The 26881-nt window shown below is 39.9% G+C and overlaps 1 protein-coding gene across 4 annotated transcripts; it reads left to right on the forward strand.

Moving 5' to 3' along the window:
* Positions 1–6037: 6037 nt before the first annotated feature.
* LOC131248507 (T-complex protein 1 subunit alpha) lies at positions 6038–25017 on the forward strand. 4 transcript variants are annotated; one of them, XM_058248811.1, is made up of 17 exons: positions 6038–6356; positions 6476–6540; positions 7089–7178; positions 7278–7364; positions 7479–7538; positions 7654–7704; positions 7846–7941; positions 9045–9110; positions 10865–11082; positions 12277–12373; positions 12701–12787; positions 13863–13997; positions 14221–14325; positions 14488–14616; positions 14701–14804; positions 15145–15283; positions 24556–25017. In XM_058248811.1, the coding sequence occupies exons 1-17, from the start codon at positions 6284–6286 to the stop codon at positions 24646–24648; spliced, it is 1695 nt and encodes a 564-aa protein (XP_058104794.1). In that variant the 5' UTR covers positions 6038–6283; the 3' UTR covers positions 24649–25017. The 4 variants fall into 4 exon arrangements, with proteins under 4 accessions (XP_058104794.1, XP_058104796.1, XP_058104795.1 ...); XM_058248813.1 differs by having other exon boundaries at positions 6044–6356; positions 15193–15283; XM_058248812.1 differs by lacking the exon at positions 24556–25017 and adding an exon at positions 24036–24402 and having other exon boundaries at positions 6044–6356.
* Positions 25018–26881: the final 1864 nt, after the last annotated feature.

The raw sequence follows: 26881 nt of genomic DNA on the forward strand, positions 1-26881 counted from the left end.
TATTTGGATGCAGGGTATCCGTTCACGTACTAAGGGACAAGAGGTCCAAGCTCGATATGAAGATCAGGCAGTGTGTATTCTTGGGGTACGGTGATGAAAAGTTTGGTTACAGATTGTGGGATCCGATCGAGAAGATACTCGTCAGGAGCAGAGGTGATTTTCTTTGAAGATCAGTGCATAGAAGGCATTGGTAAGCCAGAGAAAAACTAGCCTAGTTCAGGTGAGCTAGAGGACATGGATTCGATTATTCCTCCCGTGGTGCCTAATGACGGGGGAGTACAACAAGGTGTAGAGGACGAGGGAGTTCCTTCAGAAGATAGACCAGGGGAGAAGCCCCCACTTGATCCACCTGTTAAGCCACAGGTGAGGAGGTCATCTAGGGACATATAGTCGTCCGAGAGGTACTCGCCGCATGAGTACATTATGCTAACTGATGGGGGAGAGCCAGAAGATTATTTTGAGGCCCTAGCCGACAAGTATAAGGGGGAGTGCTTGAAAGCTATGCAAGAGGAGACAGAATCCTTACATAAGAACCACACCTATGATATGATGAAACTGCCTAAGGGCAAGAAAGCTCTAAGCAATAAGTGGGTATTTATAAAGAAGATTGACAAGAATAATTCATAGACGAGGTCAAGGCAAGACTTGTGTTGAAAGGGTTCGGTCAGAGGAAATGTATAGACTTCGAGAAGATATTCTCACCAGTGGTGAAGATGACATTCATACGGGTGTTCCTTGGGTTGGCGGCTAGCATGGATATAGAGATAGAGCAGTTAGATGTTAAAACTACACTTCTCTATAGTGACCTGGAAGAAGAGATCTGCATGCACCAACCAGAGGGGTTCGAAGTCAAGGGCAATGAGCATATGATGTTTAGGCTGAGGAAGAGCTTGTATGAGCTAAAACAAGCTCCACGCCAATGGTACAAGAAGTTCGACTCGTTTATATTGAAGCATGGGTATGATAGAACGGAGTCGGACCACTATGTGTTCACGCGCAAGTTCTCAGATGGTGATTTCTTAGTTCTGCTGTTATATGTTGATGACATGCTCATCATGGGAAAAGACATCAAGAAGATCGACAGGCTGAAACAGGAGTTGGGCAAGTCGTTCGCGATGAAAGACTTGGGCTCGACTAAACAGATCCTAAGAATGGAGAGAACCCGTGACAGAAGTAGTAGGAAACTTTGGCTGTCACAAGAGCGGTATATTGAGAAAGTTCTAAAGTGGTTCAATATTAATGTAACGAAGTCGGTCAGTACTCCATTGGATGGTCACTTCAGATTGATCGACAAGCAGTGTCCCAAGATGAAGACAGAGGTGGAAGAGATGCAGAAGATACCCTACGCGTCAGCAGTAGGAAGTTTGATGTATGTTATGGTCTGTACACGCCCAGACATAGCATATGTGGTTGGTGTTGTCAGCCGGTATCTTGCCAATCCTGGCAAAGAGCATTGGGCAGCGGTGAAGTGAATACTGCGGTATCTAAGAGTCTCATCCATGTTAAGCCTATGCTATGGTGACGGAAACCTGTGTTAGAGGGCTACACAGATGCAGATATGACAGGTAACATAGACTCTAGGAAGTCTACATCGGGGTTCATGTTTACGTTTGCAGAGCGAGTGATTTCTTGGCAGAGCAAGCTACAGAAGGTCGTAGCATTGTCGACGATAGAGGCCAAGTACATGCAGTCACAGAGGCATGTAAAAAGATGCTTTAGATGAAGAGGTTCTTACAGGAACTTAGCCTGAAGCAGGAGCAACACGTGGTCTATTGCGATAGCTAAAGTGCTATTCACTTGAGCAAGAATCCAAGTCAGCACTTCAAGTCAAAGCACATAGAGATTCGGTATCACTGGATCAAGGATACTTTGGAACAGAAGGTATTACAGCTTGAGAAAGTCTACACGGACGATAATGGGTCAGACATGATGACCAAGGCTTTGCTCAAGGGCAAATTTGAGATTTGTAGAAACCAAGCTGACTTGAAGAAGGTAAATTCCTCCTAAGTCGAAAATGGGGAGATTCGATAGGGATTTTCTCCTCATTGCTTCGGATTTTTCACCCCTTAGTCGTTAGACAGTTTTTGGTCCTGTTTCGATATCATCGAAGGACCTTATATGATATCGAAGGCTGTTATCGAGAGACCTTTGATATCATCGAAGAGTTACGCAGATGCGATTGCGGAAATGCAGATTATGTGGAAATTGTTTTCTATTTTGATTCTACCTCTTTTTGTTCTTATATAAAGGGGTGTATGAGGGATTGGGGTGTAGATTCCAGGGTTTTCTAAGGTTTTCTAAAGGTTTTTTAGGAGGGCTTAGGGCTATCAAAGCTGAGAGAGAGAGAGAGAGAGAAAGAGAGAGAGAAAGCTTGTGGAAGGGAGATTCTGCTCGTAAATGTGATCTACTTCGCAGTCCATGTCTCAACGCTTCTACATCCTCGTGATCGGTGAGATCCTTCTGTTTTTCATTATTCTCTTATTGTTCATCCACTCCTGCGTGAGTGAAGATGGTTTGATCCAAGCGGTGTGTGCTTGTGATCGGTTATAACATTCTACTTTATAATGAATTATTGACCTGGACGAGGTCCCATGGATTTTACCTCTTTGAGGGTTTTCCACATAAAATTCCCTGGTGTCGTGTGGTTTATGCTTTGATTTATTTCATTGCTTAATTATCCCATAATTCTGGTTTGTTCTGGGAGGCTAGATCCTAAGGTTTTGGTGCAAGGCCCCCAACACATTGTGTGGGTCCCACATTTGATTTAGGTCATCCATCATGTAGGGCCCACCTTGGATGTGTGTCGTTCATCATTAGGAGCTGACCTTTCATTGCACTATCCATTATGTAGGGCCCATCTTTGATATTAGTCATCTACCATGTGGGGCCCACTATAAATGTTATTGTCCATCGTGTGGGGTTCACAGTTCACCTTCAAAATCCATTGCCCATCTTGTCAATCGTCTATCATGTGGGCCCCATCTCTGACATGGGTCATCCATCATGTGTGGCCCACCTTAGATGTGGACCACTCAACATTAGGGTCAACCTTTGTTGTGGACCATCCATCATGTGGGCCCCCTTGATGTGGGTCATCCATATTGTGAAGCATACCTTTGATGTGGATTGTCCATCATGTGGGTCCCACCTTCAATGTGGGTCGTCCATCATGTATGGCTTGTAGGCCATTCATCATTAAAGGTTTACCTTTGATGTGGACTGTCCATCATTTGGGGACCACCTTGATGTGGGCCATCCATCATGTGGGCCCGCTTCATTATCCATTGCCCATCATGCAGAGCCCACCTTTCATGCGGATCATCCATCATGTAGGCCCCACCTTAGACGTGGGTTGTCCATCATACTGACCCACTTTAGATGTGACTATTTATCAATAGGGCCAACCTTTAATGTGGACCATCCACTATGTGCGCCCACATTAATATGGGATCATTCATCACGTGGGGCTCATCCTTTATGTGGAATGTCCATTGTGTGGGCCCCACCTTTGATGGAGACAATCCATCATGTAGAGCCTCCTTTGATAACAACCTGAGCCAGAGCCCCTTTAACATGGACACAGTGAAGAGTAAAAAAGTAATAAGCCAGAAAGCTATAAAAAAAACTTAGGGTTCATTTAGCATCTCTCCTCTAATTTACTAAGAGATCTTTCAATAAGAGTTACTCTTTAAAAAAACTATTTTTGTTATAACTCTTATGTTTAAATAAGCTAAACATAAAATCATTTTTTTTAACTGAAAAAGCTATTATTTGAAATAAGCACGTTTGGTAAAACATTTAAATAATAACTTATTTCATGGAGAGTTGATGTAATGTTTAAAGATCTCCATTATAAGATCAATACATGTGGTTGTTTTGGTGGATCTTATTACAGATGGACTATGCCCTAAATGGCAAAAGACTAGATGGCTACATGCAATCTTCATGTTTTAAGACATTTGGGCCATTCATTGTGTCGGATACTCGATGTCGATCGTCCATCATATGGAGCCCACCTTTCATGTGGATCCATGTGAGCCAAACCTTCAAAGTGTATCGTCCATAATACAAGGCCCAACTTGAATGTGGACCATTCATCATTAGGGTGCCACCTTGATGTAGGCCATCCATCACGTGGGGCCCACCATCAATGCTAATTGTCATTTATGTGGGGCCCCTCAATGTCCACTACCCATCGCCCATCACCTGTCACATGGAGCCCACATTTGATGTGTCTATGGTTTGGGCCCTACCTTCAAAGTGGACTATCCATCATGGGGGACCCACTTTTGATATCTACCTTTCATTGTGTGGGGCGCACCTTCTATGTGTATCATCCACCATGTGGCCCACTTTGGATATGGGTCATCCATCATGCCAGACCTTTGATGTGGATCGTCCATTAGGTGGGGCCCACTTGATGTAGACCTTCCATTCCAAGGGTCTGCACTTTGATGTGGGCCATCCATCACATGAAGCCCACTTTGTCCATCATGTGGACCATTCATTATATGGGGCCCCAAGTTCAATATAAGTTGTTCACCATGAAGGCCCAACTTTGATGTCAATCGACCATCATGTGGGCCCACCTTCAATGCCCATCATCCATCATGTGGGTCCCACCTTTGATGTGGACCACCCATCAAATGAGGCCCACTTGATGTGGATGTTCTATCATGTTGGGCCACACTTTGATGCGGGCCATCCATCATGTGGGGCCCACCTTTGTTGTGAACCGTTCATTATGTGGGTCCACCTTGATGTGGACCATACATCATGTGGGGCCCCATGTTCGATATGAATCGCTCATCATAAGGGGCCCACCTTTGATGTCCACCATCCATCATATGGGTCCCACCTTTGTTGTGTACCATTTATCATGTGGGGGCCCACTTGATGTGGATAGTCCATTATGCGTGGATACATTTTGATTAGAGCCACCCATCACGTGGAACCCACCTTTGATGTCTACCATCCATCATGTAGGTCACACCTTTTTTGTGGACCATCCATCATATGGGGCCAATACGGGTCATTCATCATGTGAGGCCATCTTTAATGTTAACCTTCCATCATGTGGTCCCACATTCAACATCCACCATCCGTCACGTGGGCCCCACCTTTGATGCGGACTGTCCATCATGCGGGGCCACAATTTGATGCAGGCCATCCATCATGTGAGACTCACCTTTGACGTGACCATGCATTATGTGGGCCCACCTTTGATGTTGACCATTCATCACGTGGGCCCCACCTTCAACATTGGTAGTTCATCATGTGGGCTTTCCTCACAGGGATTGTAAAGAAGAAAAGATGTCAAGATGGAAATTACTTCAAAAGTTTAAGAGCAAACTTGTCAAAAATATCTACAGCTTAAGCTAAATAATTTTATTTTTTTAAAAGTAATTCCTTCTTAACTTATAAAATCAGAAATTATTTACTACTTTCTAAATAAATAATTAAACTTTTATCATATATTTTAAAAGCTTATTCTTTTTTATAGAAATAAGTTAATAAATTTTTATTTGTATAGATGCCCATTGCTCCCTTATTTAGATAAATAATTTTTAGCATTAAGTTAGTTTGGGCATTAAGTATTATAATAATACTTACTAAACTAACGAAATACAAAAGGTTGCTCAACAACTTAAAATAAGTTAAAGGTAACTTATTTGGTGGAATCCAAACAGGCCTTGACCGGTTGCTAATGTCGTGCAGCCATCGACTAGGGGAAAATACAAATAGTTTGATCCAAAAGTTTTTTTTTGACTTAGGCTAACTTTTTAGTGGTCAATGACCTATTTCCCGTGGTGTAGTCTGTTGATATCTGGATATGCTTTATTTTTGGGTTTTTATCCTAAAATGGTCGGGCAAAACGGATGTACGGTGTGGATATTCAACGCATACATCGTGGTCCGCACGGTCTGAGACTCGCCTACAAATCTGCTACCCCCGGACTCACCTTGTCCGCGCCCAATGAATTGGATCTCTATCACGTGTGCGATGGCTGCACGTATGCAGCGGCCCCGCTTTGCCATCACACTGGCGCGAGTCCCGCCCCGACAAACCCTCACTCGCCAGGGTTTTGAAGGTTCGAGACGCTTATTTCACTTTCTTTTTCATTTCACTCCTCCCTCTCGCCGTATAAGGCGAACAGCAAACACCTCTCTCTCTCTCTCTCTGAATAACAAGCAGATCTAGGGTTTCTCCAAAACCCCGCAACTCTCCCTATTCAAGCAGCTTCAGCTATCTCACTCTCTCGCCCACAATCTCAACCGTTGAAATGGCGATTGGGGCCCATACTCCTGACATCCTTGGAGATCGGCAGTCCGGCCAAGACGTCCGCACACAAAACGGTAATCTCGCAAAAACCAAGCAAACCGCCGAATGTCTTGTTCCCTTCCTTTTCCCAGCCTTATTTTTCTCTAATCTGTGAAAACCTCTCTAACGTTCGTTGATTTGGAATGTATGGTAGTCGTGGCCTGTCAGGCGGTCGCGAACATCGTGAAGTCGTCATTGGGACCCGTCGGTCTTGATAAGGTATCTCCGATGATCGCTTTGTCGATCGCATGCTGTCTTATTATGATCGTTTTCATTTTCATTTTTCAATCAGTTACCGCTGTTAAACCGAGTTTTGTTTACTTTCATCCATGCTGCAATGACTTTCAGAATGTATGGATTTGTGATATCAGTGGAGTGCTGTTGTGACTGAAACTTGTTGATCTGGTGGGCTGCTGTGTGGATGGGATGTTGGCCAAAAACTGTAGTGATTGGACAATACTTACATTTCATTGTTGCTAGTTCTGTCCGTTAAAACATGGACCGTTCCTTGCTTTTTTCCTGCAGCCATCACTTTCTTGAGGTCACTGACTGTGGGGATAACACTATCAATTGCCTAGATATCTGGGTATGGCCCATCCACATGCTGGCCCACAACATCACCATCCCTGATTGCATCACATGCGTGCTGCATTTACACTAGATATTCCTTGGTCCGCATTGTGTGAAACTCCTTGCAGCAAACATGCTCTGTGGTAGCCTTGTGATATTATCTGTCTTTTTCTGTAATTAACAACTGAATACTTTAGATGCTAGTCGATGATATTGGTGATGTGACAATCACTAATGATGGGGCGACGATTCTGAAGATGTTAGAAGTGGAGCATCCGGCTGCAAAGGTAGACAGTTTGTGCCCACATTTCTGCTCACTATTTCTCGAATCGACAATCCCCACTTTATCTTTATCATATTTGTGTTTCCTCTCTTGATGATGATAGGTACTTGTAGACTTGGCGGAACTTCAAGATCGAGAAGTGGGAGATGGAACAACGTCAGTGGTGATTGTAGCTGCAGAGTTGCTAAAGGTAACATCTAAGATGGTTGATTGGGTTCTACCATATCTTCCACATGTCTTTTTCTGTAAAGGTTAGTTTTGATATTGTGAGGAGCAGTCACTGATTCAGCATTTGTTTCTGCAGAGAGCAAATGATTTAGTGAGAAATAAGATTCACCCTACATCAATAATCAGTGGGTACAGGGTGAGTGTGCTTATGTACCAAAATATAAATTCATTTGTGTAGTTACTCAGAATCCGTAACTATTGTTCATGTGTATATAAATAAATGCATGTGGGTGTACTGTATTTTTGGACAGCTTGCTATGAGGGAAGCCTGCAAGTATGTTGATGAAAAACTAGCTGTGAAGGTATGCCCTTCTTTGATCAGTTGTTGGATGGCTGTCTTTTATGGTGTCCTCACAGCCTTCTTTTTTCTTTGATTGTGTTGAATCTGTGCCTTTTTTTTGCTCTCTGGCTTAGTGGACTCAAACATTTACATGCACATACAGGTTGAAAAGCTCGGAAAAGATTCCCTTGTAAACTGTGCCAAGACGAGCATGTCTTCGAAACTGATCGGCGGTGACAGCGACTTCTTTGCAAATTTGGTATGCTAAATAGTTCTCAAAACTGCTTAGTTCTTGCCTTATTATTTCATCTTTGTCGCCGAATGTAAATATTATGGTTTAGTATTAAAAAAAAGGAAGGAGAAAAGAAAAAGAGAAATAGATAGAAGTCGACAAGCAACTTTGTCGTTGCTGTCGCCATCAATGTAGCCTGGTCCTAGCTATTGGCTGCCAACATGAATGGAAAAAATACTTGTCATGCCAGACAGGTTATATAGATTAATATTTCATCTCTTGTTTAGTTGTGCATGCTCATCCATTGTATGAGTCACGTTTGCACAGTGGCTTCTCGTAACTGTTTTGGTGTTTTGAGTGTCTCTTTAGTGTAGCCTTCAAGCCAATGCAGACAATACAAACGCTAGTCAGAACTTGCAAACAACCTTTTATTGTTAAATATTTGTGATTATGGATTTACACGAGATGAGCATTGCTATTAAATGGTGATTGCAGCCTTAGATGTGTATTCACTTGATATGTTGCTCTTATGTTGTCAGAGTGTCAACATTGCACATTTTGTAGTTCACTTGTTTGAAGGATATACTTGGTTCTTTGAGCTTATGTTAGTTAATGCTCTCGTAAATCAAGGTGTCTCAAATGACTTCTGACAGGAAAGCTAATGCGAGTTTTTTAGGTTGTTCATGCATGTGAAATTGGCTCCTCTTAACAACTGTGAAGATGCATATGGTGCGGATCTGAGGATCACAGTTATCAGAGTTCTTTAGGAACACTAGACCAGGCTTTTATTTTAATACGGCTTTAGATGGTGACAAATTTAAGATAAGTCGGTCTTAGCAAAGAACATCCTTTGATGTATTTGCATGCAATTGAAAGCTAGGCTAGGATGCTGCATCATGCATTAGTCATTATTCTTGTCTTGTTTTCATTTCAAGATAGCATGAAGCAACCTATACCCTTGAAAAAAAAAGTAGTTTCAGATGGCACTCAACCACAGTTATTGTGTAAAGATTTCTAAGTCTGTTTCTGTCCCATGTTATATACTTCAGTGCTGTTTCTTTGTTCAATTGCTGTTTTTCTTTTATAATGGAAAAAAGTGCTTACCTATTCAAGACAACTTGTCTTTCTAGGTGGTAGATGCCGTGCAAGCGGTAAAGACCACAAATGCAAGGGGGGAGGTCAAATACCCAATCAAGGTTAGTTTTTTGCAAAGTTAAGGCATTTGTTTCATATTGTATTTGTTTATATCATGTTTTCAAGATGAAGACCAATAAAATTTTATGATTTATCTGAAATTTAGAATTTTGCCTCTCAAACTACTTTAGTTAATGTCTTAATAAAACATCAACAAAAAGAAAAAAAATGTAGTCTTAACTCTTAATGGAGCACCAACAAAAGAATCAAAATAGATTATGTATCCTCACAAGTCACAACCAGTGATTTATATCGACAGTATTGACCGATATATCTGCCAATACTATCGATATCACATGTGGTCGATACGATTTGCAAGAGGAATTATTAAAATCCCCTGTATCACTCAAAACATTGCAATGTATAGCTGATATATCAATACATTTGCGATATTTTGCCAGCAACCCATCATAAAATTCCACCATGTCAATACATGCGATAGATTGCAATATGTATCGGCTATACATTGCAATAGATTCTCCATTTGGAAAAAAAAAAACCAAGAACCCCACCCCACAAACAATCCATTTTCTCCTAAATTATTTTGGGGAATATGTTTTTATACTTGTGTTGTATGATTCATGAATCATATGAACTCATTTTGGATATAATTGCTCCTTAAAAAAAGGGATATAATTGCATCACTTGTGTCAGACAATACATAGTTTAGGACTGTATACAAAGGAAACTTGTTGTGCATGCTTGTTTTTTTGTGATTCTTTGAGTTCTAAGTGTGTAATCATGTCTCTTTAAACATATGCTAAAGTTTTATTGAGAAAATTCCATCATTTGCCAATGTTCCCTCAAACAGCGATACATTCCTGGATACATGCGATGCTGATATGTTTCCTTATCCCAAGGGTGTGCTACGTGCATCGATACCAATATTGTGGTCACAACAAATATAATAGCCCTCAGACCACTATAAGATGCTGTACTTCATCTTCCTCAAACCATTACAGCTGCTAGGATAGTCATACACCATCCCACCCTCCCCCCGATCCATAGGACACCCTAAATACCTCTTTCTTGAACTTTAGAAGAAAATAAATCAAACAAAAAGTGAAAAATTTGATCTCCGTAGCAAAATCTCCAAAAACCAGGCGGTACAGACATGCAGTTGAAAATCTCCTTCATTTTGCCTCCAATGCCTCTGAAAATTTAGGCAAATGATCTTTTCCTAGGGACAATGCAATAGCTTAAATTCGTGTTGAAATGGTTTGTGGAGTGAGACTCGGGCAGCTGAAGTCTCGAGCTGGCATTGGGGTTGCAGCTGAAATTTAGCACTTGGTTTTCTATCTTCATAAAGCTTTTAATTTTATAAACTATAAAATACAAGTAATAAAGTCTTTTATATAAAAAAACAAGATCATACTCGAACAATCGATAAGAACCGTTTAAAAGTATTAAGAAAAAGGTCTGCTTCATCATGTGGTGACGCTACATGGGCTGTATGCCACATATCGTAAGTGTATGCCACACAAACTTGTGTATGCTACATGCGACTTGTGCTACTTTCATGCATACATAATGTGAAGGCTACAGTATGTCTTGTAGCACAAGCTATTTAAAACATTGCTTTATAGATGCTTTAATTTGAACAGAATTTATGTCATACAAAGGAGACCTGAAGCTTTGCGAACCACCCAGTTTTTTTCTTTTTTCTTTTTCTTCCTTTTGTGGCATGGTTTTTGCAAAAAAGTTTATTTCCCTGGCATGTTTGTTCTAATAGACTGAATTTATATCACTGTTTCAGGGCATTAACATCCTGAAAGCTCATGGAAAAAGTGCAAGAGAGAGCTACTTGATGAATGGTTATGCCCTAAATACAGGTCGTGCTGCACAGGGGATGCCCACTAGAGTCGCCCCTGCAAGGATTGCTTGCCTCGATTTTAATCTTCAGAAGACAAAGATGCAAATGGGTGTTCAAGTCTTGGTCTCTGATCCTAGGGAACTTGAAAAAATTCGTCAAAGGTGATCTCCATTTTTAATCCCTTGACCCCAAATTGCTTCTCAGGGTTTAGCCTTAAGTTAGTTTTAACTTTTTTACTTGACTGCTTCAGCAGAAATAATATTTGTTTTTATCCATCGCCTGCATGATAGAATTAGTTGTAATCCTTAGGTCAGCTTTTCAATCCTGATATCTGGACTTAGTGGTCAGAATATGATCCCCATATATTTGTCTAAGCAACTGCGGATAACAATATTTTGTCTCTCACAGATCTACTCCACCCCTACCTGGATCCAATTCTGTAGGTTTCTGAGTTTTGTACGTGTCAACCATATGTGGAGTTTAAGATGAGGGCTTAAGTTCCTTTATATTTTTGTAGATTTCTCTATTGTTGTTTATTCATAGCTGCTTTGCAATTAACTTAAGCCCCTGTTTGGTGGACGCAAAAAAAAATGAGTTCATCTCATTTTAGTTAACTGTAATTATGTATTAGAGATCAAGTTCTCTAATACGTAATTACTGTTAAGTGTTAACATCAACTCATTATGTCTTAAAGATCAAGATCTCTATAACGTAATTACTGTCAACTAAAATGAGATGAACTCATTTTTAGGTGTCTACCAAACATGGCCTCAATCCTAGCTCCAATTTTCCTGGATAAGTCACAATGCATTGCGAGGGAAACCATGTTACACAGCAAGCATTTCTGTTTCTTTGTTCAATGTTGTTTTTCTTTTTTTGGCCAATATGATATGGACACTTGTATCCAGGGGTCACATCCGTATTTTGATATATGTTGTTGTTTTCCTGAGCATGAGGCAAAAGAGCCAATGCCCACACCGTATATTGGCCAATATGCAAACAAATGATAGATTCTTGAATATATCATTTTCCCCCTTTTCTGTTTTTCCTTGATTCTTTGGCTTTAACAAAGTTTCGACGGATAGGGGCAGATAATGATATATTGCTCCAATATCGTATCATTTTTCTGCTGGGCCCATTTGCCCCCTGCACCAATATTCAGAACCATGATGTGACCAATATCTTATGAAGCACTCAAATGCTATTTAAACCCCAGTTTCTCTCTCCTAAGGATGCCTCAAGCAAGTGCATGCATCTGTTTATGTGTACATATGACACAACATTGCATTCCCTCAGCTTGCAAATGATTTCTTTGTCAGTAGTGTGAGTACTAATTTTATTTTCTGCTGTTGCAGAGAAGCTGACATTACGAAGGAGCGAATTGAAAAGCTTCTCAAGGCAGGAGCAAATGTTGTACTAACAACCAAGGCGATTGACGACATGGCACTTAAGGCATGCTTGTTTGTGATTCATTTATTTAGCACGCACATGGTAGAACAGCAGCTAGGACCTTGGTAGGACACACATGCAGTCTGTACACTGTCATGATACATGTGATTTTATTTATTTTTAATTTTTCCATTTTCTACCTTTTGGTTTGAGCCCGTACCTCAATGGGAGATGCAATGTGCTTCAACATTGAGGTCTTGGGTTAATGCCGAGCTTATCTATAAAAAAGTAGCATTTTGTATGTAAGATATCAACACATGCCTGCACAAGTATATTGTCTCAGGTTTATTTGCGTTTACTGATGAATTGTCTTTCTGTATTGATATGCAGTACTTTGTGGAGGCTGGAGCAATTGCTGTGAGGCGTGTCCGGAAGGAGGATTTGCGCCATGTTGCCAAGGCAACTGGTGCCACTGCGGTAGTTACATCTCCTTTGGATTATTTATTTATTTGGCAAATTTGAATGTTAGCTTCAGCCAGTGAGGTTTCCTAACTGTATCTTGAGTCTGACTGTATGCTTGCCTCAGTAGACCATCCTGTTATTGTAGCATTTGGCACTCAGGAGACTGTCATTTAAAGGGCAATGAAGTATCTGATGTGTTCTTGATCCGCTTGCCTTTCTTTTTCTCTCTTCTCGTTGTTCCTTGAACAGGTTTTGTGCTTGCATAACTAGCCTAAACAAGGGAATGGGTTGCTATTCAGCGAGTCTTTTAGGTTTCATATTTCATGATGAGTAGATGTGTGCTGTGTGATTTAGCTGACTTTCTTTACCCTCTCTTTTTTTCAACCTTCTTTCTTCAATTGAACTGCCATAGTGTTGTTCTTTGAAAATTTTAAAGAAACGGAAAAATTCCAATGGAAAATTTCAGAAATAATTCTTGCCAACTTTTGTAATGTGACAGCCACTCCTAATCAGATGAAGCTGCATGATATTGTTTTAGGACCAAGTTATTTGGTTTATATAGGCACCTGACCTAATACCTCATTTCTCTAGCTGCACTGTTTCAGTATGTTCTTTTATACAACTTTATCTGGAAACGTAGACGGAAACTTGGAAATTGATGCTTTATCTGCTTGAGGGAAAGGAGTCCATAAGCTTCCATGGCCAATAGGGCTGTCGACGGGCTGTGCCTGGGGTTGGCTTCGGCCCGGATTTTGAACTGTTCAGGCCCGGTCTGTTGTGCCAGGCGTATTCAAAATTTTGATTTTGGGCCCGGCCCATTGACATCCTTAATGGTCAGAATGAAGATTTTAAAGGCTCAATCTTATAGATATTCTGGTACTTGAATAGCAGCATATCCTGATTGAACATTCGAGCATTTATATTTGGACTATATTATAAATCCATGGCGATTGCCTTGCAGTGTGAATAAAATGATATTTTTGTTGATTTGGTTATTCCATATCTCACATTTGTGTTTGATATTTTCTGGTTTTGTAAACAATGCTGAAATTTCTGGCTTATAATGAATTTATGTGATGATAATTTGCAGGTTTCCACATTTGCTGACATGGAAGGAGAGGAAACATTTGATTCATCACAGCTGGGATATGCGGACGAAGTTGTGGAGGAGCGTATTGCTGATGACGATGTGATTATGGTGAAAGGGACCAAAAATACCAGTGCAGTGAGTGCTGATTTATTGAAGTTAGTTATTATTATGTTATAAAAAGCAAACATATGCCATCTACAAATTTTTTTGAAAGGTAACACTACCAGGGATTGAACCCTGGATCACTCATACACACTACAGTCTCTACCAGTTCATCTAACGAGTGGGAGACTACTCCATCTACATTCTTGCTTGAAGGTTCTTGATGTACTATGATTTTCTCCTGATTTTTATTCAGGTTTCATTAATACTTAGAGGTGCAAATGACTACATGCTTGATGAGATGGAGAGATCTGTGCATGATTCTGTGTGCATTGTCAAGAGAACCCTTGAGTCCAATGTGGTAAGCCTATTAGGTAGTTCCTTCTGTAACATGCTTTTGTTGTTTCATGCTGAGGCCATCAAGTTACACTCCGTACGTTGTCTCCATGTACCCTGAGTGTTAGAAATGCTTTGAAGACGAATGAAAACAGCGTTATTTCTGATTTTCGAACTGGTGATGCAGGTAGTTGCCGGTGGTGGTGCTGTTGAGGCTGCATTATCTGTGTTCTTGGAATATCTTGCAACGACTTTGGGATCTCGAGAACAGTTGGCAATTGCTGAATTTGCTGAGAGTCTTCTTATTATACCAAAGGTATTGACTGGGCTGTTTTGTGAAATGGTTTTTTCTGTTTGATGATTGTTGTTTGTGCTGATTGCATTGACTGTTGGGCTGCAGGTTCTTGCTGTAAACGCTGCAAAGGATGCTACTGAGTTGGTCGCAAAGCTTCGGGCATATCACCACACTGCACAAACAAAGGCAGATAAGCAGCACCTTTCAAGGTAGAACCCTGCATAGCTACTCAATAAAGAGGAGGGTTTGAAACCTTAGTCTTATGCATTCAGGATTCAGATGGGCCCACCATTTATGTGCCTTGTCCCAGAAACCAATCTCATCTGGTCAACAGGTGGGCCATGCATCATCCTCATTCGATGCGCATGTGAGATCCAATTGATGAATGGACTGGCATATTGTTCTTCAGCAGCACAAATGCTGTGGTTCAGCCAATGCATAGCCTAGATCTGCAAACATGTGCCACCATGGTTAAAAGTCTGATTCAAAATTCTATAGTTGCAAGTAGCATTTGCATTCTCTTATGGTATTCATATGGCCTGGATTCAGCATGCTGAATTCTCATATAGTGCCATCTTTTCTTTTACCATACTGCAGCATGGGACTGGACCTCTTGAAGGGAACCGTCCGGAACAATCTAGAAGCTGGAGTCATCGAGCCTGCTATGAGCAAAGTGAAGATAATACAGGTGAGTTTGATCTACAATGAAGGGCTGTAGTGGAGATTGTTGACCATCATCATCATCATCATTGTTGTCAAATGTGATTGCATATGCGCATACCGTGGATCGAATCGCATATTGGCATATGCGATCCTAACAAGTATGCCATGGCATACTTTTATATGTGACCAATATGCGATCGCATATGCGAGTATGTGATGACATATTGCATATGCGATCGCATATTTCCCAATAGCCAGAGTGGAAGCAATTTTTTTATTTTTTATTTTTAATTTGGAGAACTTTTTCCTATAAATAGGCACTCATATCCCCTTCATTTTCACTATTCGTTACTCCAAAGCTCTAAATCTCTTACTTTTTCTCTCTTACACCTTCTACAACTATTTCAAGTATGTTTATTTTAAGTTATAAATTGTAAATTGTTTCAAGTTATCTATTTATCAGTAAAATTTATTTGTTCAAAGTTTGTAATAATTAATTCTCTTTTAATGTAGTTCGTTGGTTGTTTTGTTAAAATTTATATAATATAATGTAAGTAATTAAATATATAATTTAATGAAACACTCAAACTATAATGAAATAAGTAAAATAAGCCAATCTAATCATGTATACTAATTAGGCAAGTTTTTCCTATTTTTTTAAAAGAAAAATTTCATCTTTTTTTGATTTTTATTATTTTTTAAAAAATATGCCATGGCAAATGCGATTGTGCGATCGCATATGCGATTTGACAACGTTGATCATCATCATCATCATCAACCAAGCCTTGGCCCAAATAATTAAGGTCCACGAATCCTGTTCTGCCATTCCACTCCATCAAGGGCCATAACTTTAGTTAGATCTCCACCCATGTCCTTTTAGGCCTTTCCCTTGCCCTTTTAGCGCCATCAACTCACTCCTGACGAGCACAATTCTTGGTCTCCGTTGCTCACGACCTAACCATCCAAGTCTACTTTTTCCCCCATCTTATTACCTATTGGTGCTACTCCTAAGTAGTGTTTTAAGTAGCGAATAGTGTGTAGCATAACATTTTCACCCCCTTGAAGTGTGAGTGTGCAAGTGCAACGAAATGCATCCTAAAATAATGGGGAAAAATAGGCAAATACTAGGTATAAAGATAAAGAAATAGCCATGAAACTAGTTTATTATTGCTACTTATACTATTTTACTAAAATATTAAAAACATTAACTAATTTCCATTGAAAATAAAAAATGTACCAAATAATAAAAACAAATTAATTTTTATGTTTATTGAAAAGTAACTTGCAAGCTTCATAGCAGGTGATGTAGGCTAAGTAGCACGTATGCTAATCAGCTTGTAACGTAGGTTAAACGCGACTTAGCTTATTTTCATAAGCTATGTGGCGTGAAGACCAAGCTATGCTACTTAGAGTAAGCTATTTAAAACATTGCTCCTAAGTTCCCTCGAATGTATTCTTTTCTAATTCTATCATTGTCTTGCACTCATCCATCTCGACATCCTTATTTCAGCTACACTCATCTTGCCCAACATTCTGTCTCATAAAGCATGGCTGGTCATATAACTATCCGATAAAATTTCCCCCTTAGTTTGAGTGGTATGCAACGATCACATAAAGTTAAGGGTGAAGAAGGCCTCAGGGAGCCATTAGTGAGATACCACTCTGGAAGAGCTAGAATTCTAACCTTGTGTCACATCTCCATTTCTTCCATCTAGCTTGAATTCTATGGACAACATTCTCGATCTCCCTGCTCATGAATTATTGAGCTAATATCAAAAGTGATCATTTTGGGAAACTTCTTGGTCAACAATTTTAACTAATTCCTCATTTCAACTGCTATTGTTACTAAAATTGCACTCCATATACTCTCTTTTAGTTCGATTGATTTTAAATCCTTTAGATTCTAAAGCACCCATCTATCAATCTAGCATTGCGTTTACTCCATGGTATTAAAAAACGGTTACTTATGGCCATAACGACCATCGTAACGGTAACGGTGGTGACCATTACATAATACAAGGCATTGTTATGTGATTTAGGACTATAACACCCAGTTGAAAAAGAAAAATGACCTGTAATGAGCTTGTAACAGACCGATACAGGGCATGATATAGGGTCAATACAATTTTCTCATTTTATAAAATTTTCCACCTTTACAGGGTCGTAATGGTTATGAGCCATATCGTAATGGGCACAAGGGTTGTTGTTACAACCACTGTTATTATTGTTATTGATACTGCAGTCTACCCCCTTCCTTGTCTTGTCAATAAAAAACTATGACTGAAAGTTTATATGAAATAAGAGGGAAAAGAGAGAAGTGGAAGAGAAGGGTGTTGCACATAATCACCCTCTCTGCCTTAATCCTTTATGATGAATAAACTAAAACCTAATTACAATTGGAGTTTAAAAGAGATAAGCAATATAAGAAAAACAAGGATTAGAAACAAACAAATTAGCAAACATAAAACCTTATCATACTAAACTTAATCGTATAAATGGTACACTAAAGGTGCATACAAATTTGTGCACACTAACACTTCTCAAGCTGGCAAATGGATGTCATTCATGCCGAGCTTGATATTGATGGTCTTGAGTTGCACTGTTGACGCAACTATGGTGAAGACATCTGCTAATTGATCTTTTGAACGAACAAACGTCATACATGGAAGCTTAGTTGCTAATTTTTCCCGAATTAGTGGCAATAAACTTCAATGTGCTTTGTGCGTTCTTGTTAGACTGGATTGGATGCAATATGGATGGCCCCTTGATTATCACAATGAATTGGAATTGGAAAAGATGTTGCGAATCCTGTATCTCGTAGAATGGCTTTCGCCCATAGTAGTTCACAAGTTGCATGGGCCAGTGTACGGTACTCGGTAGAGGATCGAGCGACAACATATTGTTTATTTTTTACTTTTCTAAGTAACTAAATTTTCTCCTACGAATGTGCAATACCCTGTATCGAGCATCGATCAGAGGAGGATGCTGGACCAATCAGCATTGTAGAAGCCACTGATGTTCAAATGACCATGGTTTGAGTGGACAAGACCACAACAAGGAATAACTTTTAAGTAATGAAGGATTCAATAGATTGCTTTAAGATGGTGCCGACAAGGTTGGCACATAAACTAACTTACAATTCCAACAACATAAGAGATATCTGGACGAGTAAAGCTGGGCTAAGTTTGATGATCCACTGGATGACGATATATGCCCGGATTGTCAAATTCACTGGTCTCTCTCATGTAACTTGTGATTTATTTTAACGAGTATGTCAATAAGGCGAGCACCAAGTAAACCTGCCTCGGTCTGTAGATCAAGCATATACTTATGTTGGGACAATAATTTTCCATCTTCTGGGCGAGCCACTTCAATTTCGAGGAAGTACTTTAGTAGCCCAAAATCCTTCATCTTGAATAATAAGGTCAAGAATTTTTAGCATTGTCTATTTTAGTTATGCTCATGCTAGTTAAAATAATATCATCATTATATGCAACAAGAATTGTCGTGTTTCCATTCACGTGTTTTACAAACACAGAGTGATCAAAAGTGCTCCTTTTAAATCCAATGTTGGAAATTATATTACCAAACTTTTCAAACCAGTCCCAAGGAGACTGTTTGAGGTCATACAAAGCTTTCTAAAGACAACAAACTTTGCTAGTTTCTCCTCAGACTGAAAACCGGGAGGAAGGGCCATATATATATTTCTTCATGAAGATCGCAATGAAGAAACGTGTCTTTGATATCCCATTGATGTAAATGTCAGTTATGACTTATGACAATATATAATAGAATGTGGACAATGTTTAATTTTGCTACCGGAGCAAAGGTCTCATCCGTAATCTTCACCATATTTTTGGGTGAAGCCCTTGGCTACTAGCTAAGCTTTGTATCTATTAATTGATCCATCTGCTTTGTATTTAATGTTAAATACCTATCTACACCCAATGGGGTATGTTTGTTTGGTGGAAGCTCAACTAGTTTCCAAGTATTTTGCTTTTCAAGAGGAACCATCTCTTCTTACATGGCTACTTTCCATTTAGGGTCACCAAAGGCATCTGCAATCTTGGTCGGTATAGAGGGGGATGATATGGAGGAAAGTATGAGTGCTAAGAGGGGGAGTTTTGTATGAGACATAGTTACTAATAGAATACTGAGTACATGATCAGGTTCTTTTGCGGATGTCAATTGGGAGATCCACTTATTTTGGTTCAATTGTTGAAGAGTGGTGGTGCTTGGGAAGAGTGGGTTTTCTTCCTTCGAGAGTAGACCTTGAGTTCTTTGGTTGGGATGGACCTTGGTCCATCTTTAATTTGAGACTCAATGATAGGAAGAAAAGAGGTGCGAGATGAGTATTGCCCCGTGTATTGAAATAAGGCCAATTTTTAAAGAATGTAACATCCTTAGAAACATATCTTTTTTATTTACAGGACCATAGCATTTGTATCTTTTCTGAGAATTTGAGTATTCTAAAAACATATATTTTATTGATTGTGGTCCTAATGTGGTGCAAGATGGTCCAAGAATGTGGACAAAGTAGGTGCACCCAAACACCTTTGGTGGCAGGGGAAATAGAGATGCACGAGGTTGGCAGGTTGCAAGACTTGTAAAGGGTAGTTGCCCTTGAGAACATTGGTAGGAGTCTGATTGATTAGAAATGCTGCAAGCAAGATGGCTTCATCCTAATATGCTTTTGGAACTGACATGCATATTGGTAATGACTGATTGACTTCCATTAGGTATCAATTTTTATGTTTAGCCACTCCATTTTGTTGTGGTATACTAGGGCACAATGATTGAAATTCTATGCCATGATCCACATTTTTTTTTTTTGTAAATCATGGAGTAAATATTCATGGGCATTGGTCAAATTTAAATGTTTTAATTGAAGTATTTTATTGAGTAGAAATCAGTTGATGAAACATCTTTATAATCAATGGGACTTTACGTTGACACTTTAAGAGATAAATCCATGTATATTGAGAGAAGTCATCAATAAATGATAGGAAATATTTGGAACCAAACACGAAGACTAGTGGGGCAGGTCCCTACACATCTGAATGAATTAATTGAAATGGATGCAATGTTTTTGTACTAAAGGGAAAAGTAGTTCGACAATGCTTTGATAACTGACAAGTTTCACTTTACAAGTTATCACTTTTATTGAACTTTTCAAGAAATAAAAGACGTAATGATTGTAAAGGTAAATGACCTAGACGGGTGTGCCAAAGGGTCACCCGATTTTTATTCTCAATGACGGAAGCTGAAACATGAGCAGAACTGAAGTGTTTTCGATTAAGGAGGTAAAGCCCCTGAGCTTCATGACCACCATTAATTGTCTCCTTTGTTGCAAGATCCTAGATAACACAATGAGATAGATAAAAATTGACATAACAATTCAGTTGTGTGGTTAGGGAACTTATAAAAAGAAGATTAGAAGGATATGATGGAACATGGACTACAGAAGAGATGAATATGGTTTAAAAAAGGCAGAAAGTTCCCTTTCCCATAGCTTTAGAGAGGGAACTATCAACCAATCTAATATTACTTGTGATAGGAGAATATGAGGTATAACCATTGGTCGTGCCTGTCATGGGATCAGAGGCCCCTGAATCAATGATCCAAGATGTTTGAGAGACGTGATTCATAGTTGCAAAAGTACTTGACTTCCCTATCTGGTTGGCAGTAGTGATGGAGACTTGGAGAGCATCCACTTGTTGTTGTAGCTCATTGATGGTTTTGCCACTTGGGTCTGAGTCACAATGGGCGAAAGTTTTGTCAGTGGTGCTCACATTAGTAGAAGACTTGTTCCGATGTCCTTCGGTCAAAGGTGAGGGTGTAGAATCCAACACTGTTCCTTTAAATGTTATCTTTTACTGCAGTGTGTGCACTAGAGCTTATCTTTGTCCACATTTTCTCGTCCGATTTCTTGCCTCTTAGTATTTTTAGAGTATGTAGTTAAGGTTGATCGTTCTGGTAGGACAACGTGGGTTACATTTCGTCGTCTAGCCTCTATGTGTCTGTAATTATATATAGATTTGAGGTTAGGAAGGGATTCTCTCCTGAGAATTTGTATACGTTGAGGTTCGAAATCTGAACATAGACCAGAGAGAATTTTCAAGATATGCAGTTGTTGTATTTGATTTTTCAGAGCTTCTAATTCTAGAATAGCTGTTTGACAATTATAAGTTAGCAAAATATTCTCCTGGGTTTCCATCTCCTTCTTCGAGATTGTCATTTAGTGTGCGCCATAACAACCATTACATAATGGTAATGGTGGCAACCATTACGTGTTACGGAAAGAATGACCTGTAACGGCCATAACGGTCCCCCCCCCCCCCCCGGAAAAAAAAAAAAAAAGCAGCACCGTAATGGCTGTTATGACCCGTATCGTGATGCTAGCAGTGGTGGCCATTACAACCATTGTTACCATTACGAACCTTGACGTCATTTGCAAAAAAAACATTACCATGGGATCTCTTCCTACAAATGCCTTATTAACTTGCCCATAATCAACATGAAAAGGTACATGCGTAATGTTGACCCTTGGTGCAAGCTTATTATAATTGGGAACCTCAACCCACTCATCTCTCTACTAGTGGTCCTCACATTTGTTACCGCTCCCTCACATATCCTTAATCATGTCAACATATCCTAATTAAACTCTCTTTTTTCCCAATGCCTGCCATGTTAACTCTCCAATGACCCTATCATATGCTTTCTCTGAGTCAATAAAGACCACATGGAGATCCTTCCTCTCCTTATATTTATCTATCAATTGTCTTAAGTAGGAAAATTGCTTTAGTGATCGCCCTGGCCATAAACCAAACTGATTATCTGATACATTTGCCTCATGCCTTAAGGCCTGTTTGGCGTTGCTTCTAGGAATTGCAGAATTGATTTTCTGTTTCTTGAGAAATGCTTATGTGAAAAAGTGCATGTTGCGTAAACATGCATGGAAAAGCAATAAACATGCATGGAAAAGGAATCTCCGCATGAAGGTTTCAATGGTGAGCGTTGAATTCCCATTGTTTCCTTTGCCATGACCCCCTTAAGTCTCGGATCTACCTCGTTTTTGGAGTCATACCCTAAGGGCTTGATTGTGAGCTTGTAAATAGAAGTAAATGGGAAATGGATTCGGAGGTAAATGAATTGGGAGTAAATGGCCTACAAAGTTGTGTTTGGATGGGAGAAAATGAAATGCATTTGAAATTAAAGTATTTTGTTTGGATGGGAGTAAATGGGAGGAATTGGAATGCACTTGAATTTTTCAACATATTCACAAGAATATATGTGATATCCCAAATCAGCTTGAATATCCCAACTTAGTGAATGTATGTGATATTTAATAGAAGATTGTAAGAAGCCCATTGAATATATACTTTAGCCAAAAATGAGGAAATTTCGAGTCTCGGGTAAGGCCACAAACTTCCCAACAATTTTTAACCGTCCATTTAGATAGCCATCCTTTGGACGGTTTGGATCATTCTTTTGGCGCGATTTTAGTGATATGGCTGATATTTTCTTTCTTTTGGAGTATCATTAGTGTGACATGTGTATGGTGGACATGTGCATAGCAGCGCCTTTGTTTACGCGCGCGACTCTCCAAGGGAGCTCAAAAAGGCATTTAATGCCATTTACTTCCAAATCCTCTCTCGTGGAGAGGATTTCATTTACATCCACATTTACTCTCATTTCATTTCATTTCATTTACATGCATTTACTTCCATTCAAACACACCTCAAATACCATTTACCTTCATTTACCTTCATTTACTCCCAAGTCCATCCATTTAGCTCCATTTACTTCCATCCAAACGGCCCCTAACATGATTTGGTGAAACAGATGGACGGTGTGGATATTGCATGGCCATTGCAGTTTTCACCGTAGTGCTGTAGGCAGGGGTTGAGGCTGTCCTGTTTCTCTAGAGATGAAGACTTGTTAAGCCCACGTGCGTGTGCAATACAACTCATGTACATGCCACACATTTGCCTTCATGGCACTTAGGTCTAAGATCCAATCCATCTATTAGAAAGGCACTACTACATTGATGCCCTAGCCCAAGAATTAGGTCGATCCACTGGTCAGGTGGGCCACAGTTTGCAAAACCAATGTATGGCTCTGAAACGCTTGGCTGAAGTTTTCTAACTCATCCACCTGTTTCCAATATTGGGACCCACCATCTTAGTGGACTAGATTAAATTTAGGGATGATCTCGGACCTATGTGCCATGATGGCACCTGTGGTGTACGGCTCTACACTCAAGTGCAATTAATAATTCTTCCAACAAGATAGAGAGATCTTCGATTTTATGAGCGGCTGAGCACTATTCTCACGTGTGTAGAAGTGGAAACAACTGTAGGAAACTGGGGCTAGGCGCTGTGGAAAAATGCGCAAATTTGGAAAATTGTTTTTCTATTTTTTTTTAAAGGTAACACTACCAGGTGTTGAACCCTGGATCACTCACATAGACTACACTGTCTCTGCCAGCTCATCTAAATGAGTGGAGACTTTTTCTAAAATTGAGTAATTAAGTGGCTAACCAAACACACTTAAAAGCCTCTACAAAAGCGGTCTTCAAAATCAAAATTGCAAAAAAAAAAAAAGAAGAAGAAAAAAAAGAAGCACATTTTAAAAGTGAAATAGTCATTGCCTTCTGTCTTCGCTCAATAGTTTCTCATAAGTTCTATCACACTATAGTTAGTAGAGAGATCTTTGATGAGTTAATAAGTGGGTGATTCATTGGCTTATGCTTTTTCAACTTCTTTGCATGTTAGTTTGCAACTGAGGCAGCTATAACGATTCTCCGGATTGATGACATGATTAAGCTCATCAAAGACGAGCAAGATAACGGAGAAGACTAGGAGATCTTCATTGGCTGAATCCGACACAGCCAGGACACAGTTTTGCTCCTCTGTGATGCTTAGGTTGCCTTTGTGAGTCATATGAACTGTACTTGTCTTTTTCTACTCTTAAGTGAAATTGCCGCCTTCTTGGAGACACCTCCCTTTTTGTTGGTTTTCCCCCCCCTTGTTGGTATTGAGTTGCTGGGGAATTGAGAATGGTTAGTGAAGTTGTATTGTGGCATGAGATGGTGATTGATTTTCATGCACTAGGAAAATAGAAATGTATGTTTGGATTGCATTTGTGAGGAAGAACAGAATGGGTTTTTTTTTTTTCCCGAATGTTTTGGAACTTCATGGGCAGCTTGGTTATTTTGCTTTTGTTCTTGACGGGAAAAAAGGTCAAGGATCAGTGTAGGCTTTGTTTTATTAGAGGATGTTTTTGGTGCTGTAGGGTTATGGGGCTGGGACTTTCTGGCTGCCGGATGGAGACCAGCCATCTGTTGGACTCTACTGCAGATGGCTCATGCTACAAAAACCATACTGAGAGGGTGGTCGTAGCCATCATATTGGTGGCCTTCAAAGTATGTTAAAATATTTAAATGGGCCATTGGATTGGAATGTAGATTCATCAAACATCAAATGGCTAGAATTGTTTTATGAATGTGATTTAGATTGGGGGCTATTTATGGTAGGGCCACTAGATTTATACCATATCTAGAGACTGTACAGCCGTTTTCATGGTGTGATGTGATAAAATAAGCTCCATTTTCAAAGGAAAATATTAAGATGCCCAGCAAGGAAAACCCCAACAATGCCCGGCCCTGATCTCCACTGTACGTCTATGTTGATGATCCATGATGGTAGGGACTGTAAACCAGGTCTTCCTGTTGATAAGAACTTGTTTGGTTGGTTTTTTTTTTCCTCTTCTGGAGTTATAAGGCATTACTTGGGCCAAGAGATTTTATTAATACTATTTAGGGTTTCGGTTTGTACAACTGAGGCCCATGGTAGACTGATCCAAACCGTCGATATTACGGCCCCTGTTGTGGATAGTCCATGCACCCCATTTAAAAAAAAAAAAAAGAACTCACGAGTGGAAAAATCCTAAACCTCTTTAAAGGGCCGTTGAAATGGTTTGTAATACGAGGCCAAAAGATTCCATGGATACGTTCTTGTAATCTGAGGGATTTTTGGTGCATTGGCCATCCATGGTGAGTACCATGGCATTAACGTTTTGGATTACTGAAAACATGGGCTCCACATGTACGGTGGATACTGTTTATTGGTAACTTCTAAAAGGAAAAAAAAATAATCTCGATGGTGGGTGGGCCTTTTCTTTGACTGTACCCGCTCTTCATGTACGGTGGATACTGTTTTGGGTGTCTCTCGAGTACTAAATGCGAACATATTCCTGCGAGTTTCACGTCATAAGGAGATCCGATCTGATTGTTAGATTGGTCCCAGCATGCATGTGCTGGCCCAAAATCCGTGTACTCATCAGGTGGGCCATGTGTTCCAAAAAGAAATGGACATTGTGGAGGAAAACTTCCCTACTGTTTCTGCGGAATGATGTCAGGAACTGGTCGGGGACGGTTTAGGAATAGCGACCAAACTGGGGTTGCAATTGTCAATTGGGGGGGCAATCTAGAACCGTGGTAAACACTTCAATGGCTGGGATATGCCAATCTGAGAAATTTTATTGCATTGGCTGTCCATGCCCAGGCCCCTCCTATATGGGGTTTTGATCATTTTTGACGTAAGGCTGGCAATGGGCCTGGGCTCAGTAAATTAAAATTTCTGAATGGGGCCAGGCCATTGCGAGGCCTATTTGGATGTGGGCCACACGTACACAGCAAAAACGTGTGTAACAGAACATTGTATACTAGCTCTAGTTGAAAAGATGAGAGAAGGAAAATGTATAATTTCAATAGCGCCTGGACTCCTATGAAACCCCCCGGGCTAACTTTTTGATTCGATGCAAAAATCTTGTGGGTCATAGCAAAGTGAATCCCTTAAAGGAAGGGCTCTTGAGGCGTCGGTGGCTCAAGAAACCAATGAAGTTCTGCACATAAATCCCGAGCGGAGCATCATGTGAAACTTCAAAGTTCCATTCGCAATAGCTCATAGAGCAAATTCGTAGCAAGTGTGAAACTGTCTTCATTTCCCGGCAGTTGAAACCTGGTATTCCGATGTAGCTGAGAGCATAATGAATAATGACCAGGAGGTCTGCACAATTGATTCAAACTTCAGTGGCCGGTGATAGTGGGAGGCGGCTTCAGTACAATTCGTCAAACCATCTGAAAAGATAAGAGGTCAGGAAACATGCTGCCAATCGCACCAGACTTTTTAAATCAAACAAAAAAGCTAGCCCCCATAGGTTTTCATGAGGTGACGCGGGATTTTGTGGCCATATCATGTGTTAAAAGTTCTTACAAAGTTCTCCTAAGAACTGTCCATCCTTGGACCGCATTTGTGAACTTGATAATCCAAACAGACCAAAAAAGTTATGACAGGAGCATCGAAATTCGGAAACACTTAAACCAGTTTAAATCCATGTATCACATGAACATTTCTCAATGCTGCTTCTAAGATATATTACAGGACTAGCAAGAACAAAGCATCGATACTGCTAGATTTCATCTGACCCTGGAGCTTAAGACACCCATATATTTTAGGACTTTCACAAAATACAATAGATGAAATAAAAAAGCAAGGTTGTAATCTCACTTGCATTACTCTGTATAAACCAGATACATTTCCGTATAAGGTCCGGGCTA

Source organism: Magnolia sinica, chromosome 6, assembly GCF_029962835.1.
Source record: "Magnolia sinica isolate HGM2019 chromosome 6, MsV1, whole genome shotgun sequence".
NCBI lineage: Eukaryota > Viridiplantae > Streptophyta > Magnoliopsida > Magnoliales > Magnoliaceae > Magnolia > Magnolia sinica.

Bases quoted from the DNA above. Each gene is read 5' to 3' on its own strand.
- LOC131248507 (XM_058248811.1), top strand. From the start codon at position 6,284: ATGGCGATTGGGGCCCATACTCCTGACATCCTTGGAGATCGGCAGTCC. The intron at 7,705-7,845 runs GTATGCCCTTCT...ATGCACATACAG, and splicing joins ATGAAAAACTAGCTGTGAAG to GTTGAAAAGCTCGGAAAAGA. The intron at 14,805-15,144 runs GTAGAACCCTGC...GCCTGGATTCAG, and splicing joins GATAAGCAGCACCTTTCAAG to CATGCTGAATTCTCATATAG.